This window comes from Ornithorhynchus anatinus, chromosome X2, assembly GCF_004115215.2.
Source record: "Ornithorhynchus anatinus isolate Pmale09 chromosome X2, mOrnAna1.pri.v4, whole genome shotgun sequence".
NCBI lineage: Eukaryota > Metazoa > Chordata > Mammalia > Monotremata > Ornithorhynchidae > Ornithorhynchus > Ornithorhynchus anatinus.
This window is the reverse complement of record NC_041750.1, coordinates 2,171,443-2,187,094: the sequence shown is the minus strand read 5'-3', so window position 1 is coordinate 2,187,094 and position 15,652 is coordinate 2,171,443. Positions and strand designations below refer to the sequence as shown.

The 15,652-nt window shown below is 52.1% G+C and overlaps 1 protein-coding gene across 1 annotated transcript in view; it reads left to right on the top strand.

Moving 5' to 3' along the window:
• The window catches only part of LOC100073609 (ankyrin repeat and KH domain-containing protein 1-like), a 91,063-nt gene that overhangs the window by 52,126 nt on the left and 23,285 nt on the right, over positions 1 to 15,652 (top strand). Inside the window, exons 11-15 of the mRNA XM_029053070.2 lie at positions 679 to 766; positions 3,143 to 3,270; positions 4,318 to 4,461; positions 4,612 to 4,714; positions 11,220 to 11,987. Of these exons, the coding sequence (XP_028908903.1) occupies positions 679 to 766; positions 3,143 to 3,270; positions 4,318 to 4,461; positions 4,612 to 4,714; positions 11,220 to 11,987 (1,231 nt within the window). The remainder of the gene's footprint in view (positions 1 to 678; positions 767 to 3,142; positions 3,271 to 4,317; positions 4,462 to 4,611; positions 4,715 to 11,219; positions 11,988 to 15,652) is intronic.

Genomic DNA, 15,652 nt, shown 5'->3' with positions numbered 1-15,652 from the left:
GACAACCTCTCGGGAGTTACGGTTGCTTTTGGAAAGACGAAAGTGTGAACGGCATAAGCGGGAACTTCCGAGTAACAACTCTCCCCCAGGGTTCAGGACATCCCTTCCCCAGGGTCAGAGCATATTTTTCTGGGCACCTAATCCAGCTTGGCGTGCCACGTTCAAAATATTCTAGAAAAAAATCACCAGACCCCCCCCCCACTCCACGCCCCCAATTTCAGTTCTGTATTTATTGGGATAGACTTTATAATGTTATTTGTTAAGCGCTTGCTAGGTGTTAAGCACTGTGAATCGAGTGGGATCAAATTCCTGTCCCACATTGGGTTTAGTGTCCAAGTAGAAGGGAAAACAGGTATTAAGTCCCCATTTTACAGATGAGGGAACCGAAGCACTGAGAAGTGAGTTGCCCAGGGTCTTACAGCAGGCGTATGGCAGAGCCAGAATTAGATCTGACGCCCGGGCTCTTTCCGCTAGGCCACGCTGCTTTTACGTTAGATGAGTAGTACACCAAGCTTTTTTTTTTTTTTTTTGAGCAGGTGTTTAAGGAGCGGGGTGCTCTGAGGGAGCTCACCTTCCTTACCTGAAGACTCCTCTAGTGCCACGCGGGTCTCCCGCTGTGTCCGATACTTGCGGTCGAACTTACATTGAAATGTGATTCTTTTTAATTCACCCTTCCAGGAGCACGAATCCGAAGGTGGGAGAACGCCTCTCATGAAAGCCGCAAGAGCCGGTCATCTGTGCACCGTTCAGTTTCTCATTAGTAAAGGTAAAGCCTACCGGTTCACCTTCTAGCAAGTTGCCGTTTCTGCGGGGCCGTTTAAATCGGAGGGCGCGGGTGTCTGCCGGACCGTAGGTTCGAGGTAGACCGGCGTACTTCCCAGCGGGCTAGCTCGGAGGTTTGCGTCTGGGGACGTATGGATCTGAAGGGTCTTGAGGAGACTCAAGGGGTGCGGTGGGGGGCAAACAGCGGGGTCGTTGGGAAGGCGGCCAGAAGCGTCCGCGACAGGAGCTAGCGAGGAGAGCCGTCCCCACTGCTGTCCCCCGGTCCACCCCCACGCCCTGCTCGGCTCCCTGTAGGCACGGGAGCACGGAAGGAGCAGATTATCCTCTTGCCTGCCCCACCTGCTGCTGCTTTCTTCTCCGTCGCAAGTTCTGCTTTGCTTTGGGGGGTGGGGGCTTGTGGGGTGGGAGCAGAGGAGGGTGACGGCAGTGGTGGAGAGAGGATGGGAGGGTGGGGACGTTACCAGATAGGAGGGGAAGGTGCTTAGAATGAGGAAATCAATCGGCGGTATTTATTAAACGCCTACCGTGTGCAGAGCACTGTACTGAACGCTTGGGAGAGTGCAGTACCACAGGGTTCATTCATTCAATAGTATTTATTGAGCGCTTACTATGCAGAGCACTGTACTAAGCGCTTGGAATGAACAAGTGGGCAACAGATAGAGACGGTCCCTGCCGTTTGACGGGCTTACGGTCTAATCGGGGGAGAATCGGTTGATGGCCACATTCCCTGCCCGCAATGAGCTCACAGTGTAGGGGGGAGACAGATGTTAACATAAAATCATTTGTAGAGTTGTAGATACGAACATAAGTGCTGTGGGGCTTAGGGTGGGGTGTGGCTACCGAATGGCCAAAGGGAACAAATCCAATGCAGAAAATAAACCCCATATTGACCGTTCTGCACTTTGACACTGTCTGTCTCCAGGAGCCAAATACGTGCCACAGCTCGGGAAACCGCTCTCTGATGCAACATGCAAAAACTCCTCCAGAGCTGGGACAGGCAAATCCAAAATCATGACTCAGGTGTTTCGCGCTCTGCAGTCATCCACTTTGCTCTTCACAAATTCTGGAGTAGTTTTTAGGGCAGGGTTTCCTCTCCCCTCCCAAGCCCAGTTTTTCCTCCACGTCCTTAAGGAGAGATGCTCGAGTTGCGGGCGAAATCCCGAACGAGAGAAACGCGGAGCCCCTCCGAAGTGTGGGAGCTCCTGGTGGGGACGATCTTATCGGGGCCTGGGACATGCATGTCACCTGCAGTTAAAGATTTCGGCATTACCATTACCCAAGGCAGTGGTGGCTCCCGGAGCGATTTACCTGGCCTGATGAATCTTTCTTGGAGAGCTGCCCTTCTAGCTCTCACATTGCTTTCATTCTGCAAGGCCCCCCAGTTTTGCATCCTGTCAGAGAAGCCGTTTTGACCACATTTTCCCCGCGACGGACGGAGCTCCACCGCTCCGCCCGAGCAAAGTCTTTGGCCGGGGGAAGGGGCGTCGATAAATTTCACGGATGTGTCTCTTCGATGAAGGGAACCAGAGAGAACCAAAGCCACTTGGCCAGTGTGAGGAAAAGGGTCCGCCCCGCTGTGGGGCTGACACAGTGGTTCTGTCTGGAACCTACGTCCTACTGTTAGGTCAGAGGTCAAGTGCAATTTGTAGATGTCTTTGATCAGTCAGTGGTATTGACTGAGCGCCTACTGTCTGCAGAGTCCTGTACTAAGCGCTTGAGAGAGTACAGTCCAGCAGAGTTGCTAGACACATTCCCACCAGGAGCTTAAAAGTCTAATTTTGATGGACTTCCAAAGCAGACTCTTGGCTTTCAAAACGAGGTTTGCCTCTCCCTCAAAAACCTACAACTTTAATTTTCTCTTTATGAATGGGAATCTGTTGGACGGTATCTTGCCAGCCACCCTTCAGAGAGCTCCGGATAAATGATCCGGCGGTAATGATATTCGTACCTTTTGGTCTGCTTCTCTTAAACCCAGGCTCTGCCAACAGTTGAAACATTAATTCTGGAGAAATGTATCACACCTGATACTGTTGATTAGCTGGAGCTCCGAGGCTTTTCTCCACCCCCTTCCTCCTCCTCCTCCTCCTCTTCTCCCCCTTTGTGAAATGGAAGTGCGGCGCATCGCGTCTCCTGGATCTGAACCAAAAGACCAACTTAGCAGTTGGTTGTGAAACACTCCGAGCCCAGCTGACGGTGCCATCTTGTCAGGGTTAACAAGCAGCCCGGATTCATGAGCAGAATCCTTAACGGAGAGCATTAACATCTCTGGTTTCCTCACACAGTCAAAACCAGGCAGGGTGGAAATTTCTCAATGCCTTCTGGAACCTCTGGGTGACTCTGATATCGTTTTTCTCCGTAGGTGCCAATGTGAACAGGGCCACCGCCAACAACGACCACACGGTAGTGTCCCTGGCATGTGCAGGAGGCCACCTGGCCGTGGTCGAACTCCTGCTGGCCCACGGGGCCGACCCTACACACAGACTCAAGGTACTCGGGCGTGGGACAGCTTTTCTTTTAAGAAATCGTCCTTCCTTAAAAGCCGGCACTCTGCCTGTGGGGGTCTGCGATCAGTCGGTCGGGTGCGTCGAGCGCCCGCTGCGTGCAGAACACCGTAATAAGTGCTTAGGTGATGCAGTGAGAGTTAAGAGCTAAGATCCCTGCCCTCAAGAAGCTTAGGGTCCAGCAGAGAAGTCATAAAGCCTACCTAGTATGTCCATAGATGTTAATGGGGGTTGTGACTCCCTAGGTGCTTAAGTGGCGTGAAAGGCCTAAAGCGTCAGGCAGAGCATAGAGGTGGGAAGGCAAGACGTTTACTGGGGAAGGCCCCTCGGAGGAGATGGGATTTCAGAAGGACTTTTGCCGGTGGGGAGGGCGGCGGTCTGTCTGATGCAAAGGAAGGGGAAAGAGCAGGAGGGAAAGAAACTCAGGCTAGGGAGGACAGAGTGGGGTCACTGCCGAGTGAGGAAGAGGCTGAGACGAAGGGAGAAGGGGTGGTCGGAGAACAAGGCCCCACCCAGAGAGTGAAAGGCCCGGGATGAGGACGAGGGCGTTTGTTAAGCACTTACTGCATGCCACGCACCGAGGGAGATGGAAGATGATCGGGTTGGACTCAAAGTCTGAGGCGGAGGGGCCGCTAATGTTGATTCCCCATCGTACGGATATGAGGAAACAGAAGTGAAGTGATTTGCCCAAGGTCACCCAGTAGGCCAGTGGCAGAGCCAGGAGCGGAACCCAGGTTGACTGGCTCCCAGGCCAGGACTCTTTCCATTAGGCCGTTTGGAGAAAACGGTGAACTAGTCGGGAAAGAGAACTAGTCTCGAGAGGCCGAATTCCCTTGCTCTTAAGTTCCCTTTGAGTCAGGCGCAGTTTTCCCCGGTGAGGCTCCAGGTCTAGCGAAAGCAGAAGGGACGGTCAGATTCAGTAAGCGAGTTGAGTAGTTAGAGGTGGAGCTCTCTGTTGTGGGAGACCCTGCGATTTTGGGGGGTGTTTTAAGACCTTGGAAGCACAACCGTGCTGTCTTTGAACTGTCCGCAGGATGGCTCGACCATGCTCATCGAAGCAGCAAAGGGTGGCCACACGAACGTCGTTTCTTATTTACTGGATTACCCAAACAACGTTCTGTCCGTTCCTGCCGCCGACATGTCCCAGCTCACCCCACCTTCTCAGGATCAATCTCAGGTAAGGCCTAAAATGGAGCCAGATCGGGAAAGGGGTGACCGGAATGATCATTAGAAGTCCTCCCCGTCACTGGGGCAGGGAGGGTGGTCTCCCTTTTATAAAAGGGTGGGTTGGTTTGGCGGCCTAAACTGAGGTGAACTGCCTTTGTAGGTTCCCCGTGTTCCAGTGCATGCCCTCGCCATGGTGGTACCTCCCCAGGAACCTGACCGGGCCCCTCAAGAGAACTCCCCTTCACTCTTGGGACTTCAGAAAGGTTAGTATTCGGCCCCTTCACCGCAACGCTCGGCCTGGAAAAAGACCACTTTCCGGGGGGGGCGGACGGGGAGCGGCGACACAAACCGCAGCCTTCGTTTCAACACGACCGGCTCTCTGGAGGCATCAGAATATATCTAAATCAGCCTTGTCGATTCCTGTCCCCTTAGGCGTAGCGCTCTCCGGCAAACACTGCCAAGCTAAACGAAAGCCCGCTTGGGTCCCGGGGGAAATACGTGCCACGTTGCTCTTGTCCATTCTCGGGCCTCAGAGTTGAAATCTACTTTCATGGCTGAAGCTGTGCAGGAGCCTCTGTGTTCAAAAGTGGTGAATCTGTCTGGCCAAGTCCTGACAGTAGGAAAATCCAAATGTTTGTCTGTTTTTTCATGTTTTTTTTTTTGAAATAGAGATTTAAAGGACTGTGGCCCTGAAGTTCTGGGTGGATGAGTTATGAGTCTTGTGGATTAGCGGAAAACACACTTACTTCCTTGAGGGGTGGGAACCGGATGATATTTTGCGAAGGTTTGCTCACATCGAGACAGAGAGGACTGACTCTCTTTTGACTCGTAAGGCGAATGGGTGTTAAGACCTATGGGCGAGCTAGGGTCCTCACAAAGGGCTCTGTCACTTTTAGGCTGTCGGTCCGGGGGAAAGTAACTTCACAAAAACCAAAAAACCCTGATTCTCCCCAACCCAAAGACTAAATAGAAAAGTGAATGACTGGCTTGGGAAGTTGTACTTAGCGGACTCGCGTGGATATATTTGTGTACGCTGAAGTGCCGATGGATCAGCTCCCCCGCCCAAATAATTCAGCCCCCAAAACCGGAGATGTGGAAACACTCTTTTAAATTCCCAGTTGAACAAGAACCCCCAAATTCTCCCAGCAGCATGGCTTAGAGGAAATCAGGAGAATAAAATGAGTCTAATGCCCCCGTAACTGGGTCAGGGCACCTGATTGACCCAGGTCTCCGGGGACAGAAGGGTTCGGGAAACCAAAGTGCATCTGTGTTAGAGACACCGTGTAATCAGGAGAAGAGATGGGTCTAAAACGGGAAATGAGGGTATAAGAAAACTGAGAGTTGCAGAAGCCTGGATGGTCGTGGTCAGTGGTTTTAGTCCAAGCACCTAACTGTCTCTGTCACTCGTTCCGACCGGAGAAGATGAAAGCCGTTCCTCGGTTTCTAGTCCTCCTTCCCATTGTTGCATGTCTGGAACAGGTGCAGACTTGAAAGGTGTTTGGGGACCACAAAGCTGGACCTTGTAGTGAGTGAACCGTTGCATTTATACAGAAGTACGGGTTTATCAGAGGGAAAGGGGCTGCTACCGTGAGCCCAGATAATCACTTGGCAGGTAGAAAAGAATAAGTTGGAAACCACCGATGGATGATTAGCAAGGGCTTGAAGACCGGGGCAGGGCATGGTGTTTTAAATGTTCGGAGATTCATACGTGCCATTTTTTTCCACTATTTTTCGGATATAGCGGTTTGTAGCTCTGCTCCCCATTTTGGCTCTCTTAGACCGTTTCCACCCCTACAGTGGTGTAGATTCTTATGCCCTCTCTCCCTAATTTTCTCCCCATTTGTCATCCAAAAATTCCTTTTCTCTGGTGCAATTTCTAGAGCGTCTCTTCTTTTCTTACCCTCTTTTCCTTCTCACCTGTTTATTCCCTCGCAGCTCCCTTCCTTGCCAGCGTCTTCTAACATTCCAGCCAAAGGGTCTCAAGCCCTTGATAGATGGAGTCTTGGGTCCTATTTCTGCAGCCGCCATCTTGTTACTGCTCCCTCTTCCCAGTCTGGGTAGCCCTTTCCCTTTCTAACGTACCAGGTGGTTTTGGTGTAATTCCACCACCCTCTTTTGTTTTCATAAATTGGAGATCCCTGGCAGCCCCTAGGCTGGGTCTCCGTTAACTAATAGAATGTGAATTATTGCTTCCCGGCCGGTTGTGTTGAGAGAGGCCTGCCTACGCCATGATGGATATTAACGTATTCTTTACGGTTGGGAACAAGCGTGATTAACCTCCACCAAAGCGTTATTATTATTTTTTTTAACATGTCTAAGTTGGCCCAGGTCGTGACTCGGTTGCTTATTTTTTGAGAGCTTAAAAGTTTCTTTGCAGCAGGCTCCTTAGGTGGAGTTGTAAATGAGTTTCATCATAACCGGGCTTCTTTTCTGGTAGGGCGTGGAGAGGGGGGCCGTTTCCAAAACACCTCACCCTTACGCGCAACAAAACACAACGGTCAAAGCCAAAGGGTCCAGCGTCAACTACAGGAAAATGGCCACGGGCTAATCAGTGATCTTTCATAAAGAACACTGCCCAAGCTGTTCACTTTGCACCTAATTGTGAGCCAACTGGAACCCTACCAAAATTGACGATTGATTCCTCAAGCCCAAACCAGATCTTTGCTCAGTTCTCCTGCCCTCTTGGAGATCAGAATCACTGGGGAAAAAAAGAAGATTGAGAACCCTATCTGGATCTAGGGGAGACTTGCAGAAGTTTCAATCACGGTACGCTTAAAGCAACGGGAAGTCGTGGTATTCTTAAAGCAGCGGGTCAGAATATTATCGGCACAGTTTGAGACCACCATGTGGATGTCATGATATCGATTTGAATATTATGTGCGCATCATTCCTCTGTCCCAGGTAAATGCTAGTGAAATTTGTGCAAACACCATTTTCAACACTCCGCCTGTATGAGGTCAGTTTTTGCCCACAGTGACCCAAGAGATGATGACACCCAAGGGGAACAGCAGCTTGTGGGATAGCAGAACCCCTTTGGAGCCATTTACCCCCAGAGAGATGAATAGCCAGTGTTTTGAGCCTCGGCATCGGTTGCCCCGAAATGCTTGACGCCCACGGGATTTTCAGGGGGCGGCTTTTACGCTTCGAGGTTTAAGCAGGGCGGGCAAGGGGAAGGAAGTGAGAAGCGACGCCGCAGAGAATAGAGTATCCAGTTACCACGAGGTCCAACTTGAGGCCCAACAGGGAAGGGAAAGAAATTGATTTATCCATCAAGTGGAATTTATGGAGCACTTAATATGGATGCAGAACACTGAACTATCTGCTCTGGGAAATACAATATGATAAGAGGTGGTAGACAAGATCCCTACCTTCAGGGAGCTAACAGGAAGAAGAAGGTGGGAAGAGTGTCGGGGGGAAACACTTCCAATAGGCTTACTAGCAGGAGACACACAAACAACGCCAGGGGTGGGGAGGTTTGATTTCCAAGTCGTAGTCAAGAGGAACGTGGGGACATTATTGCCTGGGAGTTTCTCGCTAGAAGCTGCGGGAAGAACCCGCCCTGTGCGTTCGCAAGCCTGGGAAGGGGACCCCCCGCCACCCCCCAATCCACCACTGTCTCCATCCCCGCAGCTTGAGGTGGTGTGGGGAAGCAGGGCTCCGATCCGCTGAATGGAAAGCCAGGGAAAGGTGTCCTGACTGCCACTTACGGCTGGAAATCAAGGCGAGGGGGAGAACAACAAACTCAATCTCACAGCTCAGCCTCGCATACGTCGGGTGGGTTGGGAGATGGGTCGGGGGGCATCTCAGTCGATCATCATACGAAACGACATCCAGCTGAAGACGTCGTAGGGGCAGGAGGAGATGTGAGATGGCAAAGAAGGAGCGGTCAGAGCTAGCGCGGTGGATTTGGTAGTCCTCCGCGAGGAGATGGTAGTTGAAGCCGAGGGAGCGGGTGGGAATGGGTGGAGATTGAGAGGGAAGGTGTCGACGGGGCAGAAAATGCACCGACTTGCAGCTGTCTGACGTACCGTTGGGGCGGAGGGATGTACGTATTCTAGGGCTCGTGAGCCAGAGGTATTACAGACCTGGGGGCCTCCTGGACGCGTAGCGGCTTTAGTAAATTCTACTTTCATGCCAAATGAAAAAAACCGCATATAAATGCCATCGCTTAGAGTGAAGAAAGTCAATGCACTGTCTGTTCAGTTCCTGGGTTAAGATGGTCTCTCTTGCTCTGTCTCCAACTTAATTTCCATTCCATGTAAGGAGCTTTAGATGCTTTTGGGTGGCATGGGTAATCATGCCGCAGATGAGGGTGTGGGTTGCAAGCACCCATAAGTGGCTTTCCTCCTCCCCACTCCCTCCCCAACCCCCAATCCAGTTCTTTTGGTGTCGGTAGCTTGTGCTTTTATACTAATGATATGTTTCCGACTTACCCCCATTTGATTAATAGTTACATGCCCGAAGAAGCATACTGGTAGAGTTAGGCCTTGTGGAACAGTATTTCTTAAGCGCTCGCCGCACGCCCAACGCGGTGCTGAGACCTGGGGGAGGTGCGAGATGGGGTCACCGTTGCTCGGGGGCTAAATGGTAGGGCGCTTCATTCATCTCCGTTTAGCTGGTCCTCTCTGGGTCTTATTGCATAGCACCGGTATCATTTTTGCCATGGGACGTGGGGAATCGTCTACTCTTCTATGGTTTTTAGATGAATTTGCTGTAGCACGGTTAATCGTGCCATCCCGGTCGGTCACTGACCTCCGCTTTCCAAGACTTAGTCTTGGCCCCTTCTAGGCATCGTTTTAAAGTTTTGAAAGATTACACTGTCATTTATTACCCCTTTAAGGTTTTGTCAGATCTCACAGTTATTTTTTATGGTCTTTAGTAAGCACTTACTACGTGCCAGGCACTGTTTTAAGCACCTGGGGTAGATACAGGCCGATCAGGTTGAACACGGTCCGTCTTCCACGTGGGGCGCACAGTCTTAATCCCCCAATTTCCAGATGAGGGAACTGAGGAACAGGGAAGTGGAAGTGACTTGCTCAAGGTCGCAGAGCTTGTTCTAATTGCAGTATTCAGCGCTTACTACATGCCAGGCACAATGCTGAGTGCTGGCGAAAATTCAAGATGATGAGGTGGATTGCCGTCCCTTTCTTGCTTACCCCAGGTTCATCCGGTCTGCTATCAGGTCAGTTTTTAAAGACCTTCTGTAGAAACCCATTGAATGGCATCTTAAAAAATCGCTCTGCCCCTTCCAGTAACCGAAAGAGAAGCTCAGCTGAGAGGGGAGGCTGCCGAGGCCCAAATAGCAGGCTTAAATTGGGCGAAGCCGTGAAGCCAGTCTGCCGAAGAAGGGGTCTTAGTGGCCCCAGACCCAAGGGGAGCGGACCGAACGACCCTGCCAGATCCTCCATTACTGTCATTGCCGTGTAGACGTGGAGGTGCCAGGAGTCCCAGAGATCCCCAGTGCCACCAATTAAGCGGCGGAGAGGTGGGAAGGGCACAGTAGAGGGTTTTTGGGCCTACTGGATACCGCAGAACTTTGGATGTGTGACTGTGTCTCTCCTACTTTCGGCACAAAAACAAAATTGACCTCTGAATTCCTGTCTTTGGGTTTGCCACTTATGAACTTTGATGATGTAAAATACCTAGTGGCCTGGTGTGTGTGTGTGTCTTTGGGGTCAGATTGTCCTTTTTTTAAAAAAAAAAAAAAATAAATGACAGTTGAGTGCTTTGCATACATGGCCTGTTGTGAGTTTGAAAATATTTAAATAAGCTACACAAATCAATGACCGTGCACAGACTACAGGCTAAACAGCTGGCTGGTTTTTTTGTTGTTTTTTTTTTTTAGCAAATTCTTTCGACAGGAAAAGACTTACGTCTCAAATTTTCCCTTTATTGACCAGGCGTGAATCTCATGGGAAGGGGAGATTGGCATGTGATTTAAAATAAACCGATACGTAAAATATCAGTTCAGGATGGAGGGAATGGAGACGTGCCTTCCGGTTGTGTGTGGAATGTTTGCTTGGGACGAAACAAGTCTCTTTCAAGTTGAGTTTGGCCTCCCTGCAGATTTTAAAGCGAGGACTTACTTTTTGGCTGGATTATTCGCCTTAACTCCGAAAAACCGTGCCCGGAAAAGCCAGGTGAACACCGTGCCTCTGCTGGGGAAATAAAGCAGCAAAAAAAGCAACCGAATCCATCAGACGGGTTGGCAAAGAGGACTCGGGGGAAAACAAAACGGGCAACGGCCACGGCCCACGGGGCTCATCTCGAATTTGAAAACTGGTGGCTCTGAGCGACAGAATTCCATCTCCTCGGTTAACTTGTGACGTTAACCCGGGAGTGGGTCGGTGAAGTCCATCGGATCGGGGCCGGTTTCCCAAGTGCCCGTGACACGCTTTTCAAGCAGGGACGGCGGTGTCGATTCAGACTTGACCTTCCTGCCGTCCAGTCTTAGCAACCCATGTCAACCGTCCCCTCTCTGGCCGCCAGTATCCATCCTCCGGGGTGTTTGAGTTGGCATTTCCATTTAAACTACTAGGTTGGTACTGTGCTGGTTTGACCTGCGTGTTCTGCCGGTGTAGGTGCCAACCTGTCGAACCACAGCGTTGTGTTTTGGACATCTCTACTCTCCTCGTATGAAGGGTTTTCTCTCTCTCTCTTTTTTTTTTTCTCCTTTTTTTAATCTTTTTTTTTTTGGCGGGTGGGAGGTTTGTGTGGAGGGATAACTCTTTAGCGGGGCACTTTTTCAAACATTTTTCATGTGCTTAGGTACAGCCAAGCAGAAGCCAAGTTGCGTGCAGGTAGCAGAACAGAGCCTCCTACCACCTTTTCACCCATACCAGCCCTTGGAGTGCATAGTAGAGGAGACTGAAGGCAAACTGAATGAACTGGGACAGAGAATTAGTGCCATTGAGAAAGCCCAGCTGAAGTCCCTGGAGTTGATTCAGGGAGAGCCACTGAACAAAGATAAGATCGAAGAGCTCAAAAAGAACCGCGAAGAGCAGGTCCAGAAGAAGAAGAAGATCCTGAAGGAGCTGCAGAAAGTGGAGAGGCAGTTGCAGATGAAAACCCAGCAGCAGTTCACCAAAGAATACCTGGAGACCAAAGGCCAGGCGGACAGATCGGCTCCCCGGCAGCCGTCGTGCCCTCGGCGGGGCGGCTCCCCGGAAGGGGACGGAGGCGGCGGCCCCCTCCCCGAGGATCACGTGGCGGCGGCCCCTCAAGTCGACGCCGCGTCCGCCAAGGACGAGGTCGAGGAAGACGAGGCTGAGGAGCGGCGGTCTGCCCCGCCCGCCGAGCAGATCGATTTTGTCCCCATCCAGCCCCTGCCGCCTCCCCAGTGCAACTTTCCCGGTGACTTAGGTTATAACGGGACGAATGCTCTTGAACTCCAGAAAGTATTAGGGAATCAGCAGAATGTAGGACAGCCACAGATTGCTGGACGTGGGCAGGGGCTCTTAGTTCAAGAACCAGACGGATTAATGGTCGCAACCCCAGCACAGACGCTTACCGACACTCTTGATGACCTGATAGCAGGTGGGTTAAGAATTCTCTCTCTCTCTCTCTTTCCCTCTCTCTCTCTCTCCATCTCTCCATCTTTCTCTCCCTCCACCTCTCTCTTCCCCTCCATCTCTCTCCCCCCATCTCTCTGTCTTGCCCACTCTCTCTCCATTTCTCTCTCGCTCGGGTGCTCTCCCCAATTTTTTTCTTGCTTTGCCTTTTGCGCCCAGCCCCTCCCCCCGAGTGGAACCGGTTGGTTTTCCATTCTGGAAATGACCCTTGCGCAGACCTCCTCGTTTCCCTCTGTATCGGTGGGAAGTGAGTCTCCTCAGGGTCGGTAGACCTGGCGCCCAGCGGGTGTACTTTCCTCCTCGTCTCTGTCGGATCGCCGAAGGTGGAGGTGGTTTCGTTACTCCGTTGCTCAGTCGAAGCCTCGGGAGGGTCTGTCCCACGGGGGTGGGCTTGAGAAGATGAAGAGCGGCGTCCTTGCTGGACGGCGATAACCGGGGGCGGGGAGGGTCACCCCGCTGACTGGGCTCGATGACTCTTCCATGTTATCAAGTGCGATGGGCGTCCGTTTGCAGGATCGAATCTCGCGAGTCACAGCGCTGGCCGCTCGGGCCCGGGTACCGAAACGCCGGGGCACCTAGACCTTAAAGACATTTTTTTCGCGCCAGAGGAGAGATCAGTCTGGGCGAATAGGCCGAAGGCATTTTCGAGCCGCACGATTGGGTTCGGACGAACCGTGGGTCTTCCCAGATGGGATGCGGTTCTAGTCACGTCGCAGGACATTGGGAATCTGAGTGTCGGGGGTTGACTCTCGCTGGACAACGCTTGCGAAAGCTGTCGGCGGAGCTTGGCGAGCTTCCCCGTCTGACTGTTTTCTGAGGTCCTTGCGGTGGGAAGGTGTCAGAGGTGGAATCAGGTCGCCTGAGTTAGTTCCTAGCTTACCAGACCTCCTCCTCCTCGCACAGACTCCTCCCTCCCTCCCTGTCCCCAGCGTTGAGAATCCGGGCACCCGGCCTCTTACCTTCCGGAGGCGGTTGGAGAAAGTAGCATCTCTTCGGGGGTCTCGAAGCAGACGAACAGCAGACTAGCTCTCGGTGAAGGAAGAAGTCAGAAACCGAGGATGACGTTCAAAAGCTTCAGACCCAACCTGTCTCTTAGGCCAATTTCCTCACCCTCCCTCCTCCCCCCCGCCACCTGAGGCCCGTCTCTTCCTATACTTTCCTTCCTCCTGTTTTGCAACTCAGTGCTCCGAATCTCAACTCAGTGACTACGGAATAAGATTCTTTACGCCGCAGTTCAGTTCTTCGGCGGGGAGGGCTACCGGGTTCCTCCCCTACTCCCCCGGGGGGGCGGGTGATGACTGGTAGTTCCATTTAGGAGCATCGTGTTGTCTTGAGGTACTCGTGGTAGGTTGTGTGTATTGCTGCCCAGCAGACAACGGTCCAAAAAGTAAATTAAAATCTGAGCATCTCGGGTTGGGGGCGAGGGCTAGGGGGCCACAATCAGGTGGAGGGGGACGGGAAGGCCGGGCTCTTAAGTACCTGTCAGATCATTTGCCAGTTGAGTTCAGCTCGTGTAAAATGTCTAGCCACCCATCTGTGGGCACCTGCTGCACAGAGAACGGTCCTTAAAGCCATCAGACATCTACGAGGCATTCAGCATTTTTGTCAGGTACTGGGTTAGCATCGGTGCCTACACGGGGACTGTCTTTTGGGTGTCTCGTGAAAGCCAGGTCATGTGTGTGTCGTGGAATCGGAGCAAACCAGCGTTCTCCCGGGCAAGATACGACTGAGAAAAACTGTATTTACAGTTTGGAAGCAGGGTCCCGTCACGCGCTCATCAGCGACAGCCAAAACAAAATCAAAAGCTAGTGGCTAGTGAACGGCCCACGGGATACCGAGATAAAAGGTCCCTCGAGCGGCACGGGCAGGCAGGGGAGCGTCAGTGATATTTACTGTGAGCGCCTACTGTGTGCCGAGTACTGTACTAAGCGCTTGGGAGAGCACCATACAATAGAGAAGGTGGGCACTATCCCTGTCGGTTAGGCGCTTACGGTTTACGGATGTAGACTACTGTCTACATGTACGGAGCAGTGGGTTTTGGTTTCATGAATTTGACAGAGGGTTTTTGGGGGGGTTTTTTTGGTTTGGTTTTTTTTTTATCCCTCCCTGTGTAATGGAACCTTTCTCTCCCCTCAAAAAGGTTGTCCCGGCCTCTGATTATGCAACATTATGCAGCCAATTCGATTTCCCAGGAAAGGGAGGTCTGCTGGCAGTCTTCAGAACTGGAAAATCCCGGGCTGGGGTCCTGCCCGTTAAACTCTAAGTGAAAGAATTGGGCCTGGGGAAGGGGAGAAGCGGGTAGAACAGGGAGGTTGAGAGACCACGTGAGCTCCCGGTGCGGGGCAGCCTCCCGACGTCCAGTCTTGACCCCAGTAAAGGGGACCTGAGTCTTTTAACCTACAGCCCCAATTTCTGCCTCCAGATCGTAACACCCCCCACCCCATGTGCCTTCCCCTCCATGCTTTGTACTAAAGGTATTTAGTGAGTGCCTCCTTGGGGCATTGCGCAAATCTAAGCACTCCGTAATGGACAGTGGAAGCTAGAAACCTGCTCCCTGCACCCAAGGGGCTTCCACTGAACTCCTGGCCTAGCCCTCTATAAGGCGTCGACCTTTGGGAATGGGTCAGATGCTCGAGAAAGCATCTGGCCGGCAAAGTTACAGGTGCCTCGCAGCCGCCTCCTCGCAACAGAAGAGACGAGGAAGGTGTCTCGTTGGCCGTAAAATTCCGAGCCCGAACTTCCACTTTCCGAGAGCCTCCGTCACGGGCGGACCCCCAGGTCGCCCCTCGCGTTCGTGACTAGGCGTCTGAGTCGCGTTCCTCCGGCTCATCCCGCACCTGAACGAAAGGGGCTCCGGAAGCCGAGTGACGCCTTCGAGTTCTGGACGTGCGGCATCTCAGACTTTTAGCTCTCTTGGTTGCCTTCCCAAAAAATACGCGATACCAGACAAAGAACCCGAAAAGCAAATCCCCAGGTACCGTTTCACTTTCTAGCAGGCCTCATTCTCATTCAGTCAGGCCGCGGTGTCAGCGGAGCCCGATTCCACGGCCATTTGAGTCGGTGACTTCGGGGGGTGAGGGATCCGAACTGGGAGAGTTCTCGTCTACTGGTGACCCTAAAGGTTGCTTGGAATCTTTCAGGAAGTTAAGCTCCGTAGGAGATCGCGGCGATGGTTTTGCCTCCCCTTCTCCCACCCAATTCCTCTTCCATCGCCGAAGTCACCACCACCCGTATCTGAATCCCGCGTGGCCTCTCAGTAGCCAATTCGGTGGCCAGCCGAGATCCAAACTCTGGCTACAACATTTCTGGCAGAGTTTTCTCCCCCAAACTGTTGTGGGTGGTTTCTCTCCTCCCTTTCAAATTTAGATTGACTCTTCACTTTTCGGTTTTCTCTGTGTGTGTGTGTGTGTGTGTGTGTGTGTGTGTGTGTGTGTGTGTGAGAGAGAGAGACACCACTCCTAATTTGTGGTCTATACCCTCAATTGGTTTTGGTGTGGTTTTTCATTAACGTACTGCGACCGGAGAGGGGGGGATTCTGTATTCTATGGTGATGTGGTAGAGAGTGTCGTGCGGTAATGATAATCAACCGGACCTTGGTGGAATATGCCCCGGTTAATAGGTCATGATGAG